The sequence below is a fragment of the Ips typographus genome, linkage group LG16 (genome assembly GCF_016097725.1).
Source record: "Ips typographus isolate SLU linkage group LG16, UJ_Ityp_2.0, whole genome shotgun sequence".
NCBI classification, from domain to species: domain Eukaryota; kingdom Metazoa; phylum Arthropoda; class Insecta; order Coleoptera; family Curculionidae; genus Ips; species Ips typographus.
In genome coordinates this window covers 3,192,937-3,214,561 of record NC_138437.1, presented here as the reverse complement: position 1 = coordinate 3,214,561, position 21,625 = coordinate 3,192,937, and the positions used below count along the sequence as shown (strand labels likewise).

The 21,625-nt window shown below is 31.7% G+C and overlaps 1 protein-coding gene across 1 annotated transcript; it reads right to left on the bottom strand.

The window, feature by feature from the left end:
- Positions 1-1,177: 1,177 nt before the first annotated feature.
- fuss (SKI family transcriptional corepressor fussel) lies at positions 1,178-14,069 on the bottom strand. The gene is made up of 5 exons (XM_081993983.1): positions 14,001-14,069; positions 13,748-13,889; positions 9,732-10,585; positions 1,866-2,034; positions 1,178-1,810 (listed from the first exon to the last, which is right to left on the bottom strand). The coding sequence occupies exons 1-5, from the start codon at positions 14,067-14,069 to the stop codon at positions 1,689-1,691; spliced, it is 1,356 nt and encodes a 451-aa protein (XP_081850109.1). The 3' UTR covers positions 1,178-1,688.
- Positions 14,070-21,625: the final 7,556 nt, after the last annotated feature.

Below are 21,625 nucleotides of genomic sequence, written 5' to 3'. Positions count from 1 at the left end.
ATTCATTGAACACTAAAGTTTAACTGGATGGTGTATTAATTCCACAACCGAAAACTGCACATAGCGAATGCTGAAGAAGCTTCAGTTGCACTGCCTTTTACTAGATGGCACTAGGAATAAAAACAGGAAGCTAAATTAGGGAATCCAGTTTAAAAATTGAAACCAGAAATATCACTAAACAAAATCTCTTATTGTGAATTTATGTAAAGGCTAACAGACCGTTGCCAAACTATGAATTGCTACAAATAGTGGAAATCCTCATACAATTTACGTTCATTATCAAGAAAAATTGTTTTTATCATTTAGGATTATATTAATAATCGTTCCTTGAGGTTTATTTGACACTCAAGATATCCTTAAGGAGTAATATATAATAATTACATAAGGATGCCTCAAAAGCAATTCCTTGTTATTGTCCTTTTGAGAATACCAAAAAACTATAATAAAAATTTCCAAAATACGAAATTTACAGCAGCAGTAAATTTAAAAAAAAAATTTAGGTTTTCCAAAATATGACTGTAAGGAAAATTGGAAACCAATATAGCAATAGAGGTTTGCCAGTTAGCCCAGTGCACACTGCAACTGCTAATAAATTTGCAATATTATGGTACGGCTGGAGTTCACCTGGTAAAGTTACATACCATAGAGGTAGTTTAAATGAATGATAAACTACTTTTTTGTTTGTTTTTTGAATAACAGAATCAATTTATTAATACATACCACTTCTGAATGGTTCCAACCTTATACGAAAAATCTTCTTGATTAGTCCTCATTTGATCTCACTATTTTTTCTTTTGTTTGTTTATGCTATGCTGCCAAGCAAATGTTCTCTTTAATCATTACTTCTTTAAAAAATGCAATAATAAATAAAAAAAAAATGCCTCAAGGATTCTTTTGCTAAGTAGTCCTTAAGATTTTCTTGAAGGAACGATTAATACAACCCTTATTTGTATGCATATCTACTGCTCGTTGCCTAAAATGTGTTAAAAATACCCTCACTAATAAAAACCAGGTCAAAACTAAGGAGTACGATCAATTCAAAAACAACAATCCCAAAAATAATGTATTTACTTCATATTTAGGCGCACTCTGTTTTTAATTTTTCGCAAAACTTGTATTTTTTAGTACTGTATGGTTTTGAATTGATTTATCCATCTTTAAAGAAAACACATAGAAATTGATTGAACTGATATACTTTAGCCAAATGGATGAGTGTAATTAATTTTAATATAAATCATCCGCTTATTACTTACATATACCTACATGTAATGATTATATTATATACACAAGCCATATGCATTATATTATGTACAATTTCTATTTCGGTTGTTATGAGAAGAAGCATTATGATCCTAAAATATATTTACGAAGAACGATTACTTGACTTCATTTACAAATTGTGTCTAATATGTGCGCTCTACATATAAAAGTGCTGATAAAACATAAAAAGCTCACCTCACTTAAATAATTAAAAAGTATTTAAAACTTCAAATTCCTAAAAACAAATACATACATAGTTTTTAATTTATATTAAATACTATCACAAATTGCACTGTGTCCTATTATGATAATTTATTAAGTATTTCTATACACTATATAAGTCAAGTTTGATCTCCACAACGCCTCTTTATCTATATCTATACTGAATATTACTTCAATATACATAATAACGGTTTACAAGTGATAAACTACGTCACTTTGTTGTCAGGTTCCGGATAGGTCGAACCAGTTGGTGATGAACTATATTCTGGAAGGGCCTTTAGCCCCAACCCCATTCCAAGAGGTCTTCTAAGGAGCAGATTAGGGTCTTCTGGAATAAATGTTAGTTGAGCTGGGGTTATCATAATCATGATGTGTTTATTTACCACTTGCACTCATCAACAGTTGTCTATGAAAATCTTGACGATACAAAAGGCTTCTATCTGTCTCATCCATAGATAACCGGGAGATATTCCAGAGTTTATGGCTTAGTGTGGGTGACTCTTCCCTTGGGTTAGTAACGTTGGTTTGGGGACTACTGGAAGAGTCTTTCACCTTTAAAAATATATTACATAAATTCTACAGTTGTCAAAGTATTGATTTATTTATATGTAAAACATAATTGCCTACCATTGTTATTTATTTGAACAACTCCCACTATTAAATAAATAATACATTCGGTAAATCACGTAAGCTTTAAATGGCATTATTCTTCTCTGTGCTATTTATTATTTATAATAATTAACTCGAAACTCCAACATAACTCGTCAACTTTACTAATCAATGCCTGATTAAAATCTATTCTAACTTCTGTAGGTATGGCAACTCTTAATAATAGAAAGTATTGTATAAAATGTAATTTACGGAAAACCTTATTGAATAAACAGAAAAAAAAAACGCAATTAACGTGGAGTAAACTGTAAAAGTGGTAGCTGGAATATAAAACATTGTGTAAACTGCCACCCTTTTGAAGTCGATTAATGTGTTGGTCTTTTTAATCAAATGTAATTCAATACTTACGTGTGTATGTTTAACGAACCTTTCAATAAGATTAAAAGCAAATATCTCTTTGACACAAGGCGTTACTCTAAAAATACTGGGTTATTTAACTTATGCCAAGTCCCCGTTGATAAAGACTAGGGGAAGTGAGTGACCGAATTAAATTGAAAGTTAAGTGCAAGACAAAGATAATCGCTGTTAACTAAATTAACAACCCTAAGACAAGTCCCATAATTTGCTAAAAACGTGCGCACCTATGTTTGCATGTGGATATTTATAGACTTTTTTAATATGTTGATGTGAATAATAAAATAAAATATTATTTGAGCGGCAACATATTAGTAAAGGTAACAATTGACATGGAAAATACTTTTCCTTGGGTAATTTAGTCAAACGACTCGGCAAGAAGGAAAGGCCGAGTCGTTTTGCTTCTGGTTGTTTGGGTAAAACGCTTAATTTAATGTGACATTTCAGAACAATAGGAGAGGCAGTTTTTTAAATTACTCTACTAAATCGCTTCGGGGAATTGTTATAAGCTTCAGCCCCTGTAGAAAATCACTCGCCGACTTTTACTACGTGATTTTGAATTAAAATTTACATAAGCGGTATGTACCTTCTTGTTAACTAAGTCCGTTAAATCAGGCTTAATTCCCAGTCTCCTTAATTGTATGTTTAGTTAAAAAAACGTAATTTGCATCAAAAACATCCAAAAGAATGTTACTATAACCCAAATGTGAATCTAAAAGGGAGTTGTTCAAGTAAATACAAAATTTATTAATGATATTGATATATAACATTCACCTAATTGAACCGATAGTTAATTAAACATTTCAAGCACAAAAGGTTTGATATCATTATGGATAAATTTTGTATAAACATTATTCGTTATTTTTCTAAAAATTCCCTTTGTTTCAGTGATCTTTTTCAAGTTAAATTCGGCCTTACTGACTTGTTTGGGTGACAGAGAGAAGAGATTCTTACCACAAGCTAATTTCGACCCTACTGTCATGTTTCGCCTGACAAAATTTAGAAAAAAAGGGTAAAATTGTAGCTAGTCTAATTCATTTTGTCCTTAAGGGCCTCAGAAAGGAGAAATTCGCTTAGGAAAGTTTACTAGAAAGAAGTTACTTAAGGAACTTCTATCCTCCGTAACTCAACCACATGGCAAAATTCAAGGAAATGTTAAGAGACAAAATTTGTAACCTAACCTAACCTAAGAGGGACATTTTGCCCTTAAGGTCGTCAAAAGAGAGTTATTTTCTTTTTCTTGACAGAATTCCGCAAAAGTTTAAAGACAAAAATTGTACCTAATTCTCTACCAAAACCTTAGAGAGACATTTTGTCCTTAAGGGCTTCAAAAAGGAGATATTTGCTTAGAAATGTAGTCAGCGACTCAGTATAGTCAACTACTATTGAAATTACATTAATACATTTTAAAGTAATTGGTAATTGTGATTCAATTACTTTCTTTGAGTAACAGTCTTGGGATTATGGATAAATTTTGTTTGTCATAATTCGCTATACTTGTAGAAAATAGCTTTGTTTAATTGATCTTTTTCAACCTAAATTGGCCTTACTGACTTGTCACTAAGTTAAGGTGAAAGATAGGAGAGAATCTTTCTACAAACGTTTTTAAATGATACTTATTTAAGCTAAATAGTGGATTTCCTAGTGACATCATTTTATACAGAGTGTCCGGTAAGTATATAATTTCGGAAACGTGTAGGGGATGTCAAAATAGCATACTTTATTGGGTTATTTCGACATCCCCTAGACACTTACCAGACACCCTTTACAGTATACGGGTAAGAAACACTTGCAAAATATTTGGGATTACTAATACTAACTACTACTTACTTAATTTAACTCATTTTTAGCGTGTGTGTATTAAAGTTCTAACATTGTAAATCAACGTAGTATATCTAAACTTTCGAAGTGTATAAATTGAAACTGGATTGTAAAAAGTCGGAAACATTCCATTAATAGAAACGATAATAAAATAAATACACATTCCAAGTTAAATGAGTTCTTATCCATGAGGGAGTTCAGCCTGGCAGACACTCAACTGCCGACGAATGTGTCCCAATGGAAACATACAAACAGTCGATACCGAGCGCTGATTTTGTACATGATTGCTTTTTTTTATATCGCAAAACAAGGCACGTACAGTTACAAGATAACAGGGTCATTTTGGAACAACTTAAACCTTCGTTCGGCGTCATTTGCTTTTAAAATAATGACCCAAAATTTCATAAAACCCAGCCCCTTTTTTCCTTGTGATTTCACTTCTCAAAATCTTGACGATGTGCTATTTTAGTTTTTGTTTGTTGTTCTTAATCCAAATTTGTAGAGCAAAATCAATGTGCAACAAAGCAACTTTCAAAACCCTTTAGGGATGACAATGTATATTCAGTGTATATAAGAGTGGAATTATACTTTGTTTAACTGTTCGCAGAACAGCAGACAAGCAGGGGGAAAACGTTTCAAATATTTTTGTCCATCCTCCCTATCAGATCTTAAATATTCACGGGCTGTATGCCGTAGGTACTGGCATTGTGTGTATTCCTTTCGGATATTTTAAATATTCAACACGCTATAGAAACAGTAATTAATCTATTGTCAGATTTTCTCTCTTTGTTGAATTGCATTCATTACGAAGTCGACTTTAATTTCCTTGGAACAGCTTCATTATGTTTTTATATTTACATAAGTTGGAACAGCTCTATGCAATGTTAATGAGATCATTTCAACCCTTTACAGTTTGTTTTTGCCCGATAGTCAATTTCGCTAGAATTAATTCTGAAAGAGTTTAGTCACTTTCTAATCATAAGTTGATAGTAAATAATTTTTTTTTATGATTCTTTTGAAAACTCCTCAACCCAAAAAGTTCAAAGAATTGTAGGGACACAGTACACAGAACATATAAATCCAGAATAATTTACTAAAGAACTTGACAAAGCAAAAAAAGGGACCACACTTTGTAGAGAATGAAATTTTCTACAACTTGCCATTTTTAAATTTTTTCGATATTTTGCCAAGTAACCGAATTAAGTTGAACTTATTTAGGGTCGTTTAAAGAACTTTAATGTGCTCTGACAGTTTTTAGGGAATATCTCCCTAAGAGGCTCTTTAGAGAAAAAGTATCTTAATACAATCTTGTAGAGAATGAAATTCCCTACAACTTCCCTTTATATGCATAATTGATATTTTTTCAAATAACCGAGTTACGCTTGGTTGAACTTGTTTATGGTCGTTTAAAGCAAAAAAGTGCTAAAATAGTATTAATTAAATAATAACGGCAACGGTAAAAAAATACAGAGTTGATAAAAATTTGAAAGAACACCCTGTATATTTTATGACTAGCTGATAGATCTTTTTCTTCTAGTTCCAAAAATATATAATATGTTTTCAAGTTATGGTATGTAAGAATTGTAAATTTATTGTTTCTCATGAATAATAAAGGGATATTTGACGTCACGATGACGTAATTTAACAAAACAGTATATTAACCACCAACTGTCAAATTACGTCATCGCGACGTCAAATGTAACTATGTTATTCATGCCAACTGCGATTTCGAAAAACGATAAAATTACAATTTTTACTCGAATACAGCTAAACTAAATATCAACATATTATACATTTTTGCAATCAGAATAAAAAGATCTATCAACTAATTATAAAATATACAGGATGTTTTTTTGTAACTGCAAAAATAAAGTGTCTAAAAGTCGGACCAACCCTGTACATTAAATAACAATTGTAACACAAAACATGTAAAAACAACTTTATAATTACATTAGCTACTAGAAATTAAAAATTTGTCCCCATTAAACCGGAATTTAATCATTGAGCATTTAGCAAAAACTATTAATTTTTGGAATGCCTTGTAGATATTTGGCAATTTTAAGATATTTGGAATCTAAGAAACAGGAAAAGACTGTTCTGCATTTAGAGAGTTTTGCTGTTTTGAAATATTTTAAACTAGTTTTTAGCTATCAAATTGATGGAAATTTTATCTTAGGCCCTAAGAAACTTTGAAGTTTTTGGAGTTAAAATGTAATGAGAATTTTTAGTTTGTTACCTTTTTTCAAATCCAAAAATATGTATCATTAGGAGATTTATATAAATATACCTTCAAGAGATTCCATGATTTATTTAATGTCAATAATCAAGGTAATTCATGTACATCAAGTTGAAAAAGTGGTATTTTGAATGTTTAAGTTTGTAATGCTGGTTAGTTTGTGTAAACGTCATATTCAGTCAGTTCTAAGTATTTCATACCTATCTTAGACAGTGAAGTTATTTTCAGATAATTTAGATAATGTTATAGTATTTTCATCAGTATTAGGCATCAAAAGGTTTCTAATACTCTCTTAAAAACAGCTTCCTAAAATTTACATTTTTCAGCTTGTTCCTCAAAAGTACAATTTTTCTGCAAATAAACTACTTGTAATTGTTATTGTGTTGTTATTGACAACACATAAACAAAAAATACTTTTAACAGGCAATTATAATATAAATTAAAAACTTATGGAGAGAAGTCTCCCAGGTAAACACTTCATTTCCAACCCATGAAAAACTCGAAGGGCACTGTTTACACAGTATTATTGGACACAAGGGTGCAAATTTAATATTTTTAATGACGTAAAAACGGGGTGGATTTTTACAACAAAACTTTAACAACAACAGTGAATAAAATTTACACAAAACACTGATTTCCTCAATCCAAGAAAAAACATACAAAGTATAAATTAAATTGAATCATATCAAACAAAATTCAATAGAGGGAATATTTTGTAATTGAACGTTGGCACATTTGAAATTCGTTCGGGGTAAACCCACCCATAAAAGAGAAGCTTAAATAGGAGTGCCTGTTGAATTGCCTAATTTTACGCCTCTAGTTATACACTCACCATATAATTGAGTACGTTTGCACAATGCCAACTGCAAAGGAAGCGAGAAACCTAACAGTTATCGAGAGGGTTTACTAGGTTTGTTACGCGTTAATTCATGGATATCGATACATTACAACATATGGTACACAAAATGTGTTTTTGGTTTTAAATTGACAGGACATAGAATGTCAAGAAGAGAGTAGTTCTTCTCTGTTAATTAGTATAATCAATTAGATATACTATGGTATAGTGGAATTTGCTTTGTTTTAATAAATTTTTTATTTAAGCCAAGCTTTGAGCCAAGATGAAACTAAATTTATGGGCCCCAATGAGACATAACTTACTTACTGAATATTTATTGCATATCAATTGTTCAACGTTCAATTGATCTCCTTTTAGGTAGAACGATGTCAAGGGGTCAAAGATGAAAGACTGATAAGGGGACGTTTTCAGAAAACTCAATGAAACAGGCTGTGGAAGCAGTTTTGAAAGGTGATATAAATGAACGTAAAGTTTCACTTAAAGAAGCTACTTTACAATATCATCATAAGTATCGGCACTCTTCAGATATGTAAAGAGAACAGGTCTATTTCTGTTTGACCGTAATGTATTTTTGGAATATGATTTCCTAACCAGCTACGTAACCGACCGTGACTTTTCAACTGATGGAGGGATGAAAACCGAACATACAGGACCTGAAGCCGCAGTGAGAATTTCGGAGACCTCCATTTAAGTTCAAAAAAGTGTAATAAAGGAAAGTTGTAGGTATATTCTCTACAAGATTGCATCAGGGCACTTTTGCCCTAGAAGGTCATTTAAGAGAAATATTCCCTCAAAACTGTTTTAAAAAATAAAACGAGTGCATAAATCTCCATTTAAGAAGTTTCACCAAGAGAATTAACTCAACCTAATATGGGCAAATCGTCAACGTCCAATGTTATCCATACTACTAATTCCGAAATTATATCTGGCAATCTGTTTATTTCTCTAGAAAAGTTTAAAAGGTATTCCAAACCGGGTATAAGAAAGTCTAAAAAGCCACATATCAAAGAACGAAGCTGCATTGCAACAGAGAGCCCTGAAAAAAGAATCTTTGAGGCAAAAAAACAACGCAAAATTTTCTTAAAGAAAAGCTTACTTTTACGTAAAAAGGAGAAGACGAAGTTGCAGCTTCAAGGTTTGTAGCAGATTCGGATGAGGATATACGATGGCCACAGACACTGGGTCTTGGTTTGAGCAGTTATATAGAGAACCCATAATTGGTGATTTCGTGATAGTGAAGTATTTTATATAGGACAAGTTACTAAAAAAGAAGATCATGGAAATGATATAAAACTTAGCTATATGAGAAAAAGTATAAAACATGAGCGTCACTTTGTGTTTTCAGTAGACCGCATACAGATGATCCTATCTCCACCCACTTGCTTGGGAAATACAAAAAGACTTCAGTCACCCTACAAATTTGAACTAGATTTTGTTGTTTCATTGTGGCCATATTGAAACATTTTTTTCTCTGTGTTCTTTTACGACTGATTTTAAATGCGGCTGTGGGAGTACCTTTGCAATATGTGTTATTAGCAGTGTTCAGTTTTTCATTTGTCAAAGTTGACTATAAAATAAAAATTAATGACATCTTTTTGTCTCACTGTGGCCCACCCTCCACTACTATCAAAAAACTTTTTAATTTAGATTCCCCAAAATTAGCCACGTTTTAAATGTAAACGGTCTCACAAATGACTTTAGCCACAAGAGAGTTGTAAAATTCATTGAGAATCGGAACGGTTTTTTAATTATAGAGTGAATATAATTCAAACCCTGTATAATCCTGGAATACTGATTATATGTTTGAAGTTTTTTTAGTTCTCTAATGGTTTGAAATCCTGTAACTAAATTATCTGTAAAGCTACTTTTCTTGCGGTCGCACTTTCAGGATTAAGACAACATTAGAAGAAAAGTATAATAAGGACCCACTTGCCGAAGATTTAAACCGATACCAATTACTGGTAATCCCTCGTTAATGCTCTTTTTAATGAAGGTTTGGTATGAGCAATAAAATTCACTCATATCTGTACTATTATTTTCGGCACGAGGGGGACTCGTATAATAGAATCAATTCGGACTACTCCCTTGAGGATAGAGCTTCGTCACGTATTAGTGCCGTCATTTATAAAAACACAAAGCCTGCATAGGACATACTGTGTTTATAGTATTTTATTGTTACGTGACATTTAGATAGCCCCTTGATAAGAAAGGTTGTCTTTTAATCCTCAGTCAGGCTGAAAGTTTTCTTAATTACTTTCGCAACTCCCCCTAATTACAAAATGCAGTTAAATTGTATGAAATTAAAAAACTTACCTTAACTTCCTTCATGTCCCAACTGGATGTGGGTTCAGCATTATCATCAGTAGTCTCAATATCAACTTCATGGTCACTATCTTCAGATGCTTGTGACCGGCTATTTTCCACTACAGGTTGAACTGGTTTGAACGCCGACTGATACGTCTTCTCCAAAGGGTACAAAGGATTTTCTTGAGGGAAAATAATAGGATTGCGTTTCAACCACGGAAGTGAAGTGTACGAAGAAAATGTAAGGGGCTTGTGGTATATCAAATCCATTGCAACACGTGATAATGGCAAAGCGAGGTCCTGGCAATGCCCCAATCTTGGTGATGGTATAACTGGTTGGCTCTGGTGTTTCACAGCACTTTGCTTCATACTGTGTGAAGAGACCGAAGAAGATAAAAGCCTTTTACGCGTCCCGCCATTAAACATTGCTTTAACATCTTCCCAAGCATGTACAATTTCTTCAGGAGGATTTCCACTTAGTTTCATGTGTCTCCTCCAAGAATTAAAGTTAGCAGCATCAGGCTGGACGTACTTATCGTTGCTGGTTAAACGATGAGAGTGAAAGATGAATTTGTTAGGGGAGAAAAACAAGCCACAAATCGTGCACTTGATGCATTTAGCTCTTGATGAATTGTATCTCGATGGTAGAAACGATCCTCGACAACCCCAAGCACATTCGTGAAAAACTGCAAACGCAAAATCGTCGGGAAGCCTTGGGGGGTCGTTATCACCAAGAAAGCTTTTGCACAATCGTTCTGCTTCTCTTCTTGTGATCATTCCACATCTGCGTGATGAAACTGGCATTGCTCCTGCTCGTCGAAGGATTTCAAGTTGAACAGGAGTGCACTGTACGCAGGTTATGCCTGAAAATAATCAAAAATAGGTTATATTCAAGAGAAGTCTCTGTTATAATGAATATCTACAGTTTGTACATACTTTGTTTTTGATTAAGTTCACATGAAACTTTTTTTGTTGAGACTTTGTAGGATATCAACCATTGTTTAAGGTTAAATCAAAATGAAGAATCTTCTAGGTAGGGCGCAAATTGTATATACTCACATTTATCAAATTGTACTGTAGTTTTAATAATAATAATAATAATAATAATAATAATAAATCTTAAAGATCTACAAAGTTGATTTTTCAGGAAAAAATATTATATTTGACAACTACCCTCACCAATTCCCTTTAATTAATTTAAATTATAAAATATGTAGTGAAAAAATATAACCAAAAAGGTTTCTCACCTAATTGACTGTTGATATCCCCAGCATTCCTTTAATGCTCACTTATAAGATTTTTGCAGTTAAGTGAAGGTGAGTAAGGTTAACCTACTGAATCCTAAGATTTAAAATTTATCATTTAAGGGATGGATTAATGTTAACTAACTTAAGATTTATCACATTCTTAAATAAAAACAGTTCTGCCCATGTTCGGAGCTGCCAAAATGCTTTGGGAAAATTTGTTCTAGTTAGATATTTGATGTCTTTCATTTAGAAATCCGTTTTTAAACAATTAATTTTCAACAGTATTTTCTGTTTCGTTTTTTCAAATATAATTGCAAGTAATCCAAGTGCACCAGTGTATTTTACTTTACCATTTGTGAAAATCATATGATATTCAGGTAAATTTTCATTAGCTGCTCTGTAAGTGTTAAGTTTGAGCATAAATGGACTAGATATTGAAAAACGTTAATTAGCTATGAAATATGTTACTTTTAAATTGATTGGTAACTAAGATATCAATAAATAAATGGCTAAAAGTTTCGATTGAATGTATGACTTGCTAGTAATGATAAAATTCTTATCAGCAATGTATAGAAACAGGCATATTAATAGTGGGATAGTTTCTACCATCTGTCATTTGTTCGTGTATTTCAAAAACATTAACCCCATGACCAAGTTTATATTTTCTATTGGGTTGATTACTGCAATTCATATTCTTACTCGTAACAATACCAAATACTGCAGTTTTTAATTTGTAAGTCCGTTTCTCCCACATGTTCAAGTTATTATCAAAATGTAATTGCGACCGTGATACGTGTTAAACACAAATTGGCACTTTCTTTGATGTTGTTTGAATTACAAAGTTTATAATGACAATCATACCCGGAAATATGAAGGATGTAACACACTCTTTGAAGATGGCTTATATGACTTAAATTATTCTCGAAGGTGCAAGTAGACGTTTGGGAAATAAGCTTAAGAAAAATGTATAAATAACAAATTCGTTTAGTTTACGATAAGTTTTAGGAAAAGATTGCGGTGATTTTTTGTTAATTCAGTCAAATCAATGTGGATAATTAATAATTCATTTTTTTAAATCCAAGGCTTGAAAAATAGAATTTATGATTAGCTTGTCTATAAAAACAAAACTAACCAAGATGACTTTGAGTACAGGGTGAGCAAATTTTATGATATGGATCTTCGTCACTGTATAGGATACAACATGGGTTAATTGTAGAAAAGTGAAAAAAATATAAAAAATTCAAATCTGGTTTAGTAATTGTGCTATGCTTTTTAAGCATTTTTCTTGCCAAATGTTAAATATTGCCCTGCAAGGCTTTATACGATTTAGTTTGGTATGATAGTAGTATTTTCTTTTTTCCTTCCTTAGGTTTTTAAAATACTTCTAAACAATCCAAAAATTGAAAATGGCGATAGAAAACTAGGATTGTTTCGATTACGTCGATATGACATAAGCTGAGGACAGTTAAATAATTAAACGTCATAGAAATACGTAAATCTTATCTAAAGTCATAAATCAGTATTTTTACTACTCGTAACCAGAAAACGGTTAATAAATCAGGTTTGTTAAACATATGATTATTGGTATTGTATGTTTTAATGTTTTTGTTAAATTTACTAAAGGGTTGTTGCACCGTTGTACTTAAGACAAGCTTAGTTTAAGCGTAGTTCAGACTGTGATTTTTTCATTCGTTCTGTCACATTTAAATTTAAATTAATCTCGGTTTAAAATATGACGGTGTAAATGGGGGTAAAAAGTCATCCGAGAAATGGTGTCAATCAACATTTTGGTTAATTATAAAGTGTTTTGAAATAAGCGACATTGTGTTTTTTAAAACATCATCGTCTTCTACTCAAGAAATTCATGTCTAACTTTCTAAATAATGGACAATGTTATTAAAAGGCACAGGGAAGAGTTAAAGTTGGCAATGTTTAACTTTTGTGGAAAAACGAATAAAAACTCATTAAAGGGTTGTGTAAGAATGTATAGAAGTAAAATTACCAGTGGAGTGAAAAAAGTCACAACCTACTTCATAAATGGAAATTATTAATTGTGTAAAATACAATTTAGAGTTTTTCCCCCCAATGGTATTCCTAAACCTCCACTGTTAGAATACAGACTTTTACTCCACTTAGAAGTAAAATTACCTATAAATTATCATAATAATCTGGTAATAAAAAATTTGAAATTAGTTAAAAAGAATATTAATTTACTTAAATGACTCACATTTACCATTTTGTTAACTTTAATGTACTTTAATTGTATTTTACTCCCTCTTTCTAATTGAAGTTTTATCTTTGATGGTAAATGTTGTTTTGTACTTTGAACCAAATGAATTAAGTGAAATACATTTAAGTTACTTAGCATCTTCATCAGAGTGTTTTGTCATTGAAAACTTCCAAAACGTTGAAGATGATGTTAACAACTTTAGATTAGAAGTTAACATCATCTTCAGCGTATTGGACATTGAAGAACAGTGACTTGGAGAAATAAAAACACACTGGAGAAGGTGCTAAGTAGCTCACTTAATTCACTTGGCTGATGTTACGAAACAACATTCACCATGAAAGTTGAAGTTAAATTAAATGAAACTGCAAAATGGTAAATGTGAGTATTTTAAATAACTTAATATTCTTATAATTTATTATGAATTAATTGAAATAGTGCGAAAGTTAGTCAAAACAGTCTTGATTGGTTAACAGCCAAATGTAAGAAACAACAAATATACAGGGTGTAACTTGGTAGCAAAATAGACAATTTGATTAATGTGTACTTACCTAATGCAACTCTTCGATTATGTATCTCATTGTAACTGAACTGTTTCAGTAAGGTATTGGAAATTTGCGCCAAGCACAACCTTTCCTGATTTTCTATTATGAGTGACACTATAGGAACTCCATACAGTACCACCGTGGACACCTGAAACTAAATGAGTTAATATCATTTTGGGGGTTTGACTTCCAGACAAACTGCAACATTCATTGAAAAATTATAGATTTTTTAGATTAAAATTCGGTTTTTAGTAGTTACCTGACTGGGTTTAGGAATAATCTCTTTTTTGATTGGCAAAACCGTTACTTGATTACTGTTAACACTCATTTTGTTATGTCTTTACAACACGGTCGCTTCCGAAAATACCGCAACTACATACAAATTAAACACACTCTGGATCGCGGAAAGGGCTCGAAACGAATTTAACAATAGCCAGGGTGCGAATGAAACCTCTGACAGGGTGGAAGATTACCCTTTAGAAGCCCCGCCTTAAACTGTAGAAATGGGGATGCGTCTCTATTCGAATCGCCAATTTTATCCAATCCACGAGTTGGATGGGAGGGTAAAATCTCCAAACCTTAAATGTTGGCCAATAATATTTTGGTTTCTAGTTCTAGTTCTTTATTAATATTTAGGACTGACTCACTGATTTATTTTCGCTTCTTCGTGTAATTTGATGTTATACATTTCAATTTTCGACAATTCCTAACTTTAATTTAGACGTCAGGTTTTCACTCACTTCCTGAATTACTTTTATCGATTACTGGATTCTAAGGGTGTTTAAATGTCGCTCTTGGCTGATTTCGTTTTAAGCCTTTATTACCAATCTATATATTGAAACAAAATTAGTCAATTTTCTGTGTCCTTAATATTATTTAAAAAATCAATGTTACATAGTTACCTAGTAAAACTTACTCCATAATTGCAACTCATTAAATAAACATCAGTTTGTTATCAATACATGCAAAGTCTAGTAAATAAGTATTTCACGAGTAATTCCATGAATATTTAAATTCTACCAGAAACCAACAAAATTTACTAGATGTCATATAGAGGGAGTGATGCAATTTTTTGCTGTCACTGTGACAACTGTGGAAAAAATTATACTTAAATTATACAGTGTTTAGCACAAACTGTCACACTAACTATGGATTAATAAATGTAATTTTAGAATGTTCAAACCGTGTAACTACCAATTTGCATAAAAATATGGACGTAACTTTTTTTTTGTAAAAAAATATACCTAAAACTGTAAAACCCTGTACCTTTGTTACCAAATGGATGTTCATAAGACAATATTTTTCTCATTATTTAGAAACATCCTTTATAGCAGATTTTCTCTAGAATTTTGAAAGTGTAAAACCTTCTCCAGAAAAAATAAATTACCCTAATTGCTTCAAAAGATCTGTATAAGAGATTTGAAAAACACGGGGTGTTTTTGAAAATTTTGATTTACCTCCACTTTTGAAATTATATGTATAAGATAAGAGATAGATGTTTTCTTCATATAATTCATCAATTTTCTAGATACTAGCTTTCAAAAGAGTTAAAAAAATGGTAAATGCCCAGAATGGCTTGAGATATTTGACTGACACTTGTGTTCTTAATATCATACTTATTTTTTCTTTGTATTGTATTTTCTTTTGAAATGTATTTTATTTTGGTGGGCAAGCAATATTATGCGCAATTTTTAATTTGATATAATTTTTCATACACATAAGTTATGCATACACAAGTTAACATTGCTTATTTTTTAATATCCTACTTAACAATACAGAGGGCTTTTCCAGTGAGAAAATTGTTAGGTATGTTTGCAAAGGTCAACTTAAAATCGCAAAATGTTGGCTTTTATTGGTTGATGCTTACGTGACATTGCCAATAGCGTAACAGTACATATTCTTCTGATTATTAGTTAGAGATTATTTCTGCGAACAGACCTATTAATTTTTCTTTATTAAACATCATTGTAAATTAATTAGCTTGACTTCATAATTTAACCAAAAATTTGTAATTTTTATAATTTATTTTAATTTTAAATGAATAAAATATAAAAATTACGTTACTTTAATCTCAATATGTATTTTTACAATAATTTTGAAAATATTACGTTATACAACTTCATTTACTATGTTTGCATTAACAAAAATAAACTTTTCAGTTCTAACTTATTTTTGGGACACTACGTATACATAAAATTAGCAGCAGGGAAACAGCAGACAAAAATAAAAATTTTAGCGTTTTGGCAAAAAACAAACCCAGAATTTTAAATAAGTATGTCTTATTGGTTATACTCACTGTACTGTTTTAAGTTAACAAAAAAACTGTCACTCAAATGTCATTTTTAACAGTTGTCACTGCAAGACAAATATTGGTCTAATATTAGGACAGAGAAAACTCGGTCACGTGATCTTGTAAAATTGACTGTCAAATGTCATTAAGGTTAATTAAAAACACCAAAATGGCAACATGAAGAATAACAAAAATCAGTGTCACAAATATTGTCAAAAACTTTGACAAATTTTAATTCAGACAAGATTGAAAGTGTCAAAAGTTCAGATTTTAATTTTTGACAACAAAGGTAATCGTTTGTCAAGAAGCTTGTTCAAAATAGATGATTTTGCTTGCAAGTTTGAGAGAATATTGAGATGCCAAGTTTAAAATCAGAAAAAAGGATAATACACAGGGTGTTCCAATTCAAAAAGTCGAAATTTCTTAAGTTAAATTAGTCAAAAAATAATTTTAAAAATTAATTTTTTGTCGTCTCTGTAGAACGTTCGTACAAAATATGAGTATTCTATAACTAAATTTTTGCAGTCATCATAGTAAATCCTAATATTTTTTTGAAAAAACTAAAATATTAGAAAAGCTTTTAAATTTAGGTTCCATAGAGAATCTACAAAAGTGTTTACAAAAATGGAGTTCTATTAAAAAAAACTTATATCTGCCATGCCTTTATGTACCACCCTGTATAGTCAAAAATAAGACGCATAGTTTAAAACTGCGCAACTGTGCACTTTTATGTTTTATAATAATCTCTAAAACTTTTGTATATTTTTATAATATTTTTCTGTATTTTTCGAAACAAATGGGGTAATAAAAAGTTCTCTCTCTCATTGACTCACTCTGTACATAACGAAACAAAAAAATTTAACAACATCCTAGAGTTCTTTTTAATCTTGAAAACTGTTTTGAAAATAACCCAAATCGTCCAAATCAGAGTAATAGTTTCAAGACAGCAGCAAATGTCCATATTTTTCTGAAATTGAAAACGATTTATTAAAAAACACTCTATAAAAATAATTATTATTTATATGTTATTGTTTATACAGGGTGCTGCATCTGAACTCTTTCTATGTATAAGCTAATGGGTACATTATAAAGTTGGTGAGATCTGTACAGAATATTTTTAATGGATAGCCCTGTATGTTATTGCATTTTTGGATTTCTCTTTTGATTTTTGTGAAAATTTTCGACTTTTGTTGCCATTTCCAAAGTTTTCACTATACAGGGTGTTCCGTAAAGAATGCACCAAAAAGCAAGGTGAAGTTCTAGACGTCAAAATGTTAGGATTCCACCATACATGCTTTAATAAAGTGTTGCTCCTCTTGGATATACAGGGTGTCCAATAATGTCCAAATATGAGCATAAGCAAATTCTTGTACTATAAAACGATGAATGTTAACTTTATATCGCCTGACACTCCACATTGACACCCACATTGTTTTAAGGCAAAATCGAGGGCTTTTAAAAAAAAATTATTTACCGACATTAAAATAGTTTAACAATTTTAATTTTAATTATGTTTGAATGTTGCAAATGTTGACTGTGCGTTTTGTAATGTGTACAATGTTCGTCTTTGTGTTGACTGTGTGATCCTGACCACCTCTTTTTAAGGTAATAGATTTGCTTGTGACGTTAACAACATTCCGTACCATAGGTCTGATGATGGCTTGAGAGCCGAAACCGGTAACCGGATTAAAACTTTTGTGGCAACGACTTAGTTTTCCTCTTTCCTTTCCTGAGTAAAACATGGGTCACTTTGAGGATTGGAGCAACTTAAAGTATTACAGATATTACAGATATTATAACTAAAAGTATTACAGATATATTAATGTGTAACAAATCTTTTACATACTTCGTACAGTATACCTCTGATGAAAAAAACATATTTCTGGATACTCTACTTTAGTAATGATGGTTTCGTGTATAGCTTCAATGACACGTGCATATATTAACACGTGGCTTTCGAAATAAGCTCGAACAAAAAGCATTATTAGAGAATGAGTCAGTCAATGTCAAAAGTGGTAAAATAATTGGTTCATTTACAATAATATCGTTAGTTACCTATGAAAGGTGTTTTCCATTATTAACCTTATTAAGCTGGTATTTTGCAAATAGTCTGAAATCAGTACAGGTTTAAAACAAAGTCTGAGAATTTTATGCTTAAAGTTATACCGGAATAACATCGTTTGTTTCAGAATAATAAGGACTAGGAGCAGATTTGAGGTATAATTGAATGTTAGATGAATAATGCATAGGCGGCCGCAAGTCGCTAGGGACTACGTTGGTTTGCCTAGCGTTATGTGCCTCCTGACGTTTTTGGCAAATGAATTGCTACGTCACTACGTCACGCTTCCCGCCCTTTTATTTTCAATTACGGCAGGCTTCGTGTAGTTAAATTAGCGTGTCAAATTGTTTCGAATTCAATTCCGTCCGGCACTACGAAATAGCCGAATAACGAATAATGACAGAAAAATTCTATTGAAAGCCATTATTGTCTATCTACGAAATTGCTTGGAGTTTCTTTATTTTTTATTCTAGGTTCTCATTCTATATGCGTCCTCAGTTAAAGTCCTAATTAGGTGGACGTTGAAAAAATAGAATCTACAGCCTAAGAAGAATAAAGATTTCTTAATGTCACTATAAATCATCGAGCAGATAAAAAGCTCCTCAGGGATTAGAACCATAAAGGCGAATTTTTCTTGCCTACACTGAAATCTCCTTTTAACCAAAAGAGAAACGACGGGAATACTGTTCAGTTAACAGCATCTGGCTGGTATTTATTGTAGCAAATAACATACATGGTAAAAAGTGCTGATATTTAACAAAATACAATCATAAAGGTGAAAAAGACAATAATGAGTCAGTTAAAGAAAACGTTTGTCGAAATCTTAACATAACTGAAACAAAAAAAATATAAATATCTAACTAAACCGCTGAGTACAATTTTGTACACTAATTCCTAATATGCCAATAATGTGCACTAATTCCTTGTAATGCCCAGTAATTCCTAATAATTCCCAATAACTAACCTAACCTAACAATACCCACTAATTTTCTGAATTAACACGACTGGATACTTTAAAAAAACCTTTTTTAATTAGAAAAAAGTAGATACGAACTGCTGTTTAGTTTAAATGGGACACCTTGTATATTATTGCATTTTTGGATTCTACGTCAAATTCTAGACATATTTCGTGTATTAATGTCATACACTTATCTGTATCCGTTTCTGAGATATTTACCGTTCTATGTGAAATTTAATATTTTTAGTCTCCAAAACAATAATTTTAATTTATGCATATCAGAAAACGTTTTTTTCTTGATTTACAAGATTTGTTAAGGTAAGTTTGTATTAGGTCACTTATTTGAAAAATGTATTCTTTAAATTGATACATTGAACTGTAACTGTCAAAATAATCCAGTTATTGAAGGTTAAAGTAGTAGCTGTCAAATTCAACCAGAACTGTATTATCAAACAACTCGTTTATTTGCAACACTATGTATAGACTTTCATATGTCAATGGATAGAAAATATAATTGGTTTTCTAAAAATATGGTTTGTGTTGATAGGGTGCTTCATTTGGCCGCCAGAGGGCTCCAAAGCAAACTAAACGTTTTTCTTGACTGTAACCACGCTAACTTCTTTGAGGGATTTTTTTTTTATCTGTCAGGTACGGCCCTGATATTTGGCACAAAACTAGCACAGTGAGTGTCAAATTTAGAGCCGTAGCAAAACTGTAGAAATAAAATCATTAAAGTCGATTTTCACTTGCACTAAGTGGTCAACATAACGCAAAACCCATTGGAATAGTGGTGGCTTTTCAGGCAAATTTGACCCAGTAGCTCACGTAACCGTGTTTTCCTAATTTTCCAGGGTCAAAATAGCCCTAACCAGTCAAAAAGTGTTTCTGGGGAACCCTGTCTGTAAACCGTAAATAACACGCGTATTTGTAACACTTTGTATATACTTTTATATGTCGATGTACAGACAATGAAATGAGCTTTCCATTGACATAGAAAAATCGGTTGGTTAGTGGTACCGTTTAGCCACTAGAGGGAGTCAACTTTGACCAGCTTTTTTGGTGTGTTCTTTTGTTCAATCTTCAATAACTCGTTTGTTTGCATCATTTTTAGTAGTGTTTTATACGTCAATGGATAGCCAATGCAATGAGTTTTCTAACAGTCTCCCTATTTGAAAGGATAGGTTAGACAGTTCGGCCGCTAGAGGGTGTCAAAATTGACTTAGTGCATTCTGTCGTTCAATCGTCAATAACTAGTTTATTTGCTACACTTTGTATAAACTTTTATATGCCAATAGATAGCCAATGAAATAAGCTTTCTATTGACGTATAAAAGTTGATGGGTTAGTGGTACGGTTTTGTCGCTAAAGAACGTCAAAAAGTAAAATTACAAAATTCATAATTTTTCATTGTATTCCAACGCAATTTAGTGAAATTACCAAACTTTATTTTTGTTTAAATTTGAATGGTAGATGTATAGAAAAAATTATTTTATAATTTTTTTTATAATATAATTTATAGACGTTCCCAATTCTATTATTATGCCCATTAATTCCTAAAGTTTGTACACCATGTCTTCTGTGTTATGAAACTACATAATTTGATTCGTGTCATGATGGGAAGAACTTAACACGCGTTTGGTCTTTGATATTAGTTGAGAACTTCAAAGTCAAAACGTGATTTAAAATAATCAAAGATTAGCGTCCGAAAAACGTTAGTGTACAAAAAGACAGAAATAATATGATTAATTAGACTCTAACACTAAAATTTGATTTGCAATTTATAAAAAAAAAATCGTATTGTATTCAATGAAATAAATACAAATTGTATAGCACAAATTCAATTTCATAAAAATATATAAACCAGATTATTAGTGATGAATTGCGGTATACTAAACAAATTAAATAAAGTTGGAAACATAACGCAACGTATAATAGCTTGTGCAAATATACGTAAATAAACCGTCCCGCTAACGTAGATGGCCACATTTTCCAATCTCGGTAAATACTATTAGGTAAGCCAGGGTGTATTCATGTGATATAATACCCGGGGAAGTTCAATTATTGCTATTATCAAGTTACAAGGAACGAGTGGAAGATTATCCCGGATTTTAACATGTGCTGGAAGTTGGAAGGAGCGCCTGAATGTGTGTAACAACTTCTCTGAACTCTTTCTAAATTTCAGTGAACGAATTTAGGGGTAGTTTATCAGATTAGGGCGTCTTTATAATAATTAACCGACTAAGTGAGCTGAGTTGAATGATTAAAAGGAGTGAAATTACCAAATCGGATAATTACTCAATTCCATTTCGTTTTCATTATTGAAAACTAATATCCTGAATTACTCCGCCTTGGCGGGGAATAAAACGAATTTAAATAAAGATGGGATATTAAGGAATAGCGAGATGAAGATGTAGATGAAATGAGAAAATGAATAATATTTGTGAATAATCTTGTAACAATAAAAGCCTGACGGAACAGCAAAATGCAATCATTCTACCCCAGTTAAAGTTTAGGTTGGCTTTACTTGGTTATTTGTCGACGTAGTTTACCGTCTGCTGCTTTCGCTCCGTAATCAACT

What these genes read in the sequence shown, in the direction of transcription:
- fuss (XM_081993983.1), bottom strand. Translation starts at nt 14,069, where the DNA reads ATGAGTGTTAACAGTAATCAAGTAACGGTTTTGCCAATCAAAAAAGAG. An exon ending in TTATTCCTAAACCCAGTCAG is followed by an intron (nt 13,890 to 14,000) that starts GTAACTACTAAA and finishes ATTTAGTTTCAG; the next exon opens with GTGTCCACGGTGGTACTGTA. An exon ending in TAATCGAAGAGTTGCATTAG is followed by an intron (nt 10,586 to 13,747) that starts GTAAGTACACAT and finishes GATTATTTTCAG; the next exon opens with GCATAACCTGCGTACAGTGC.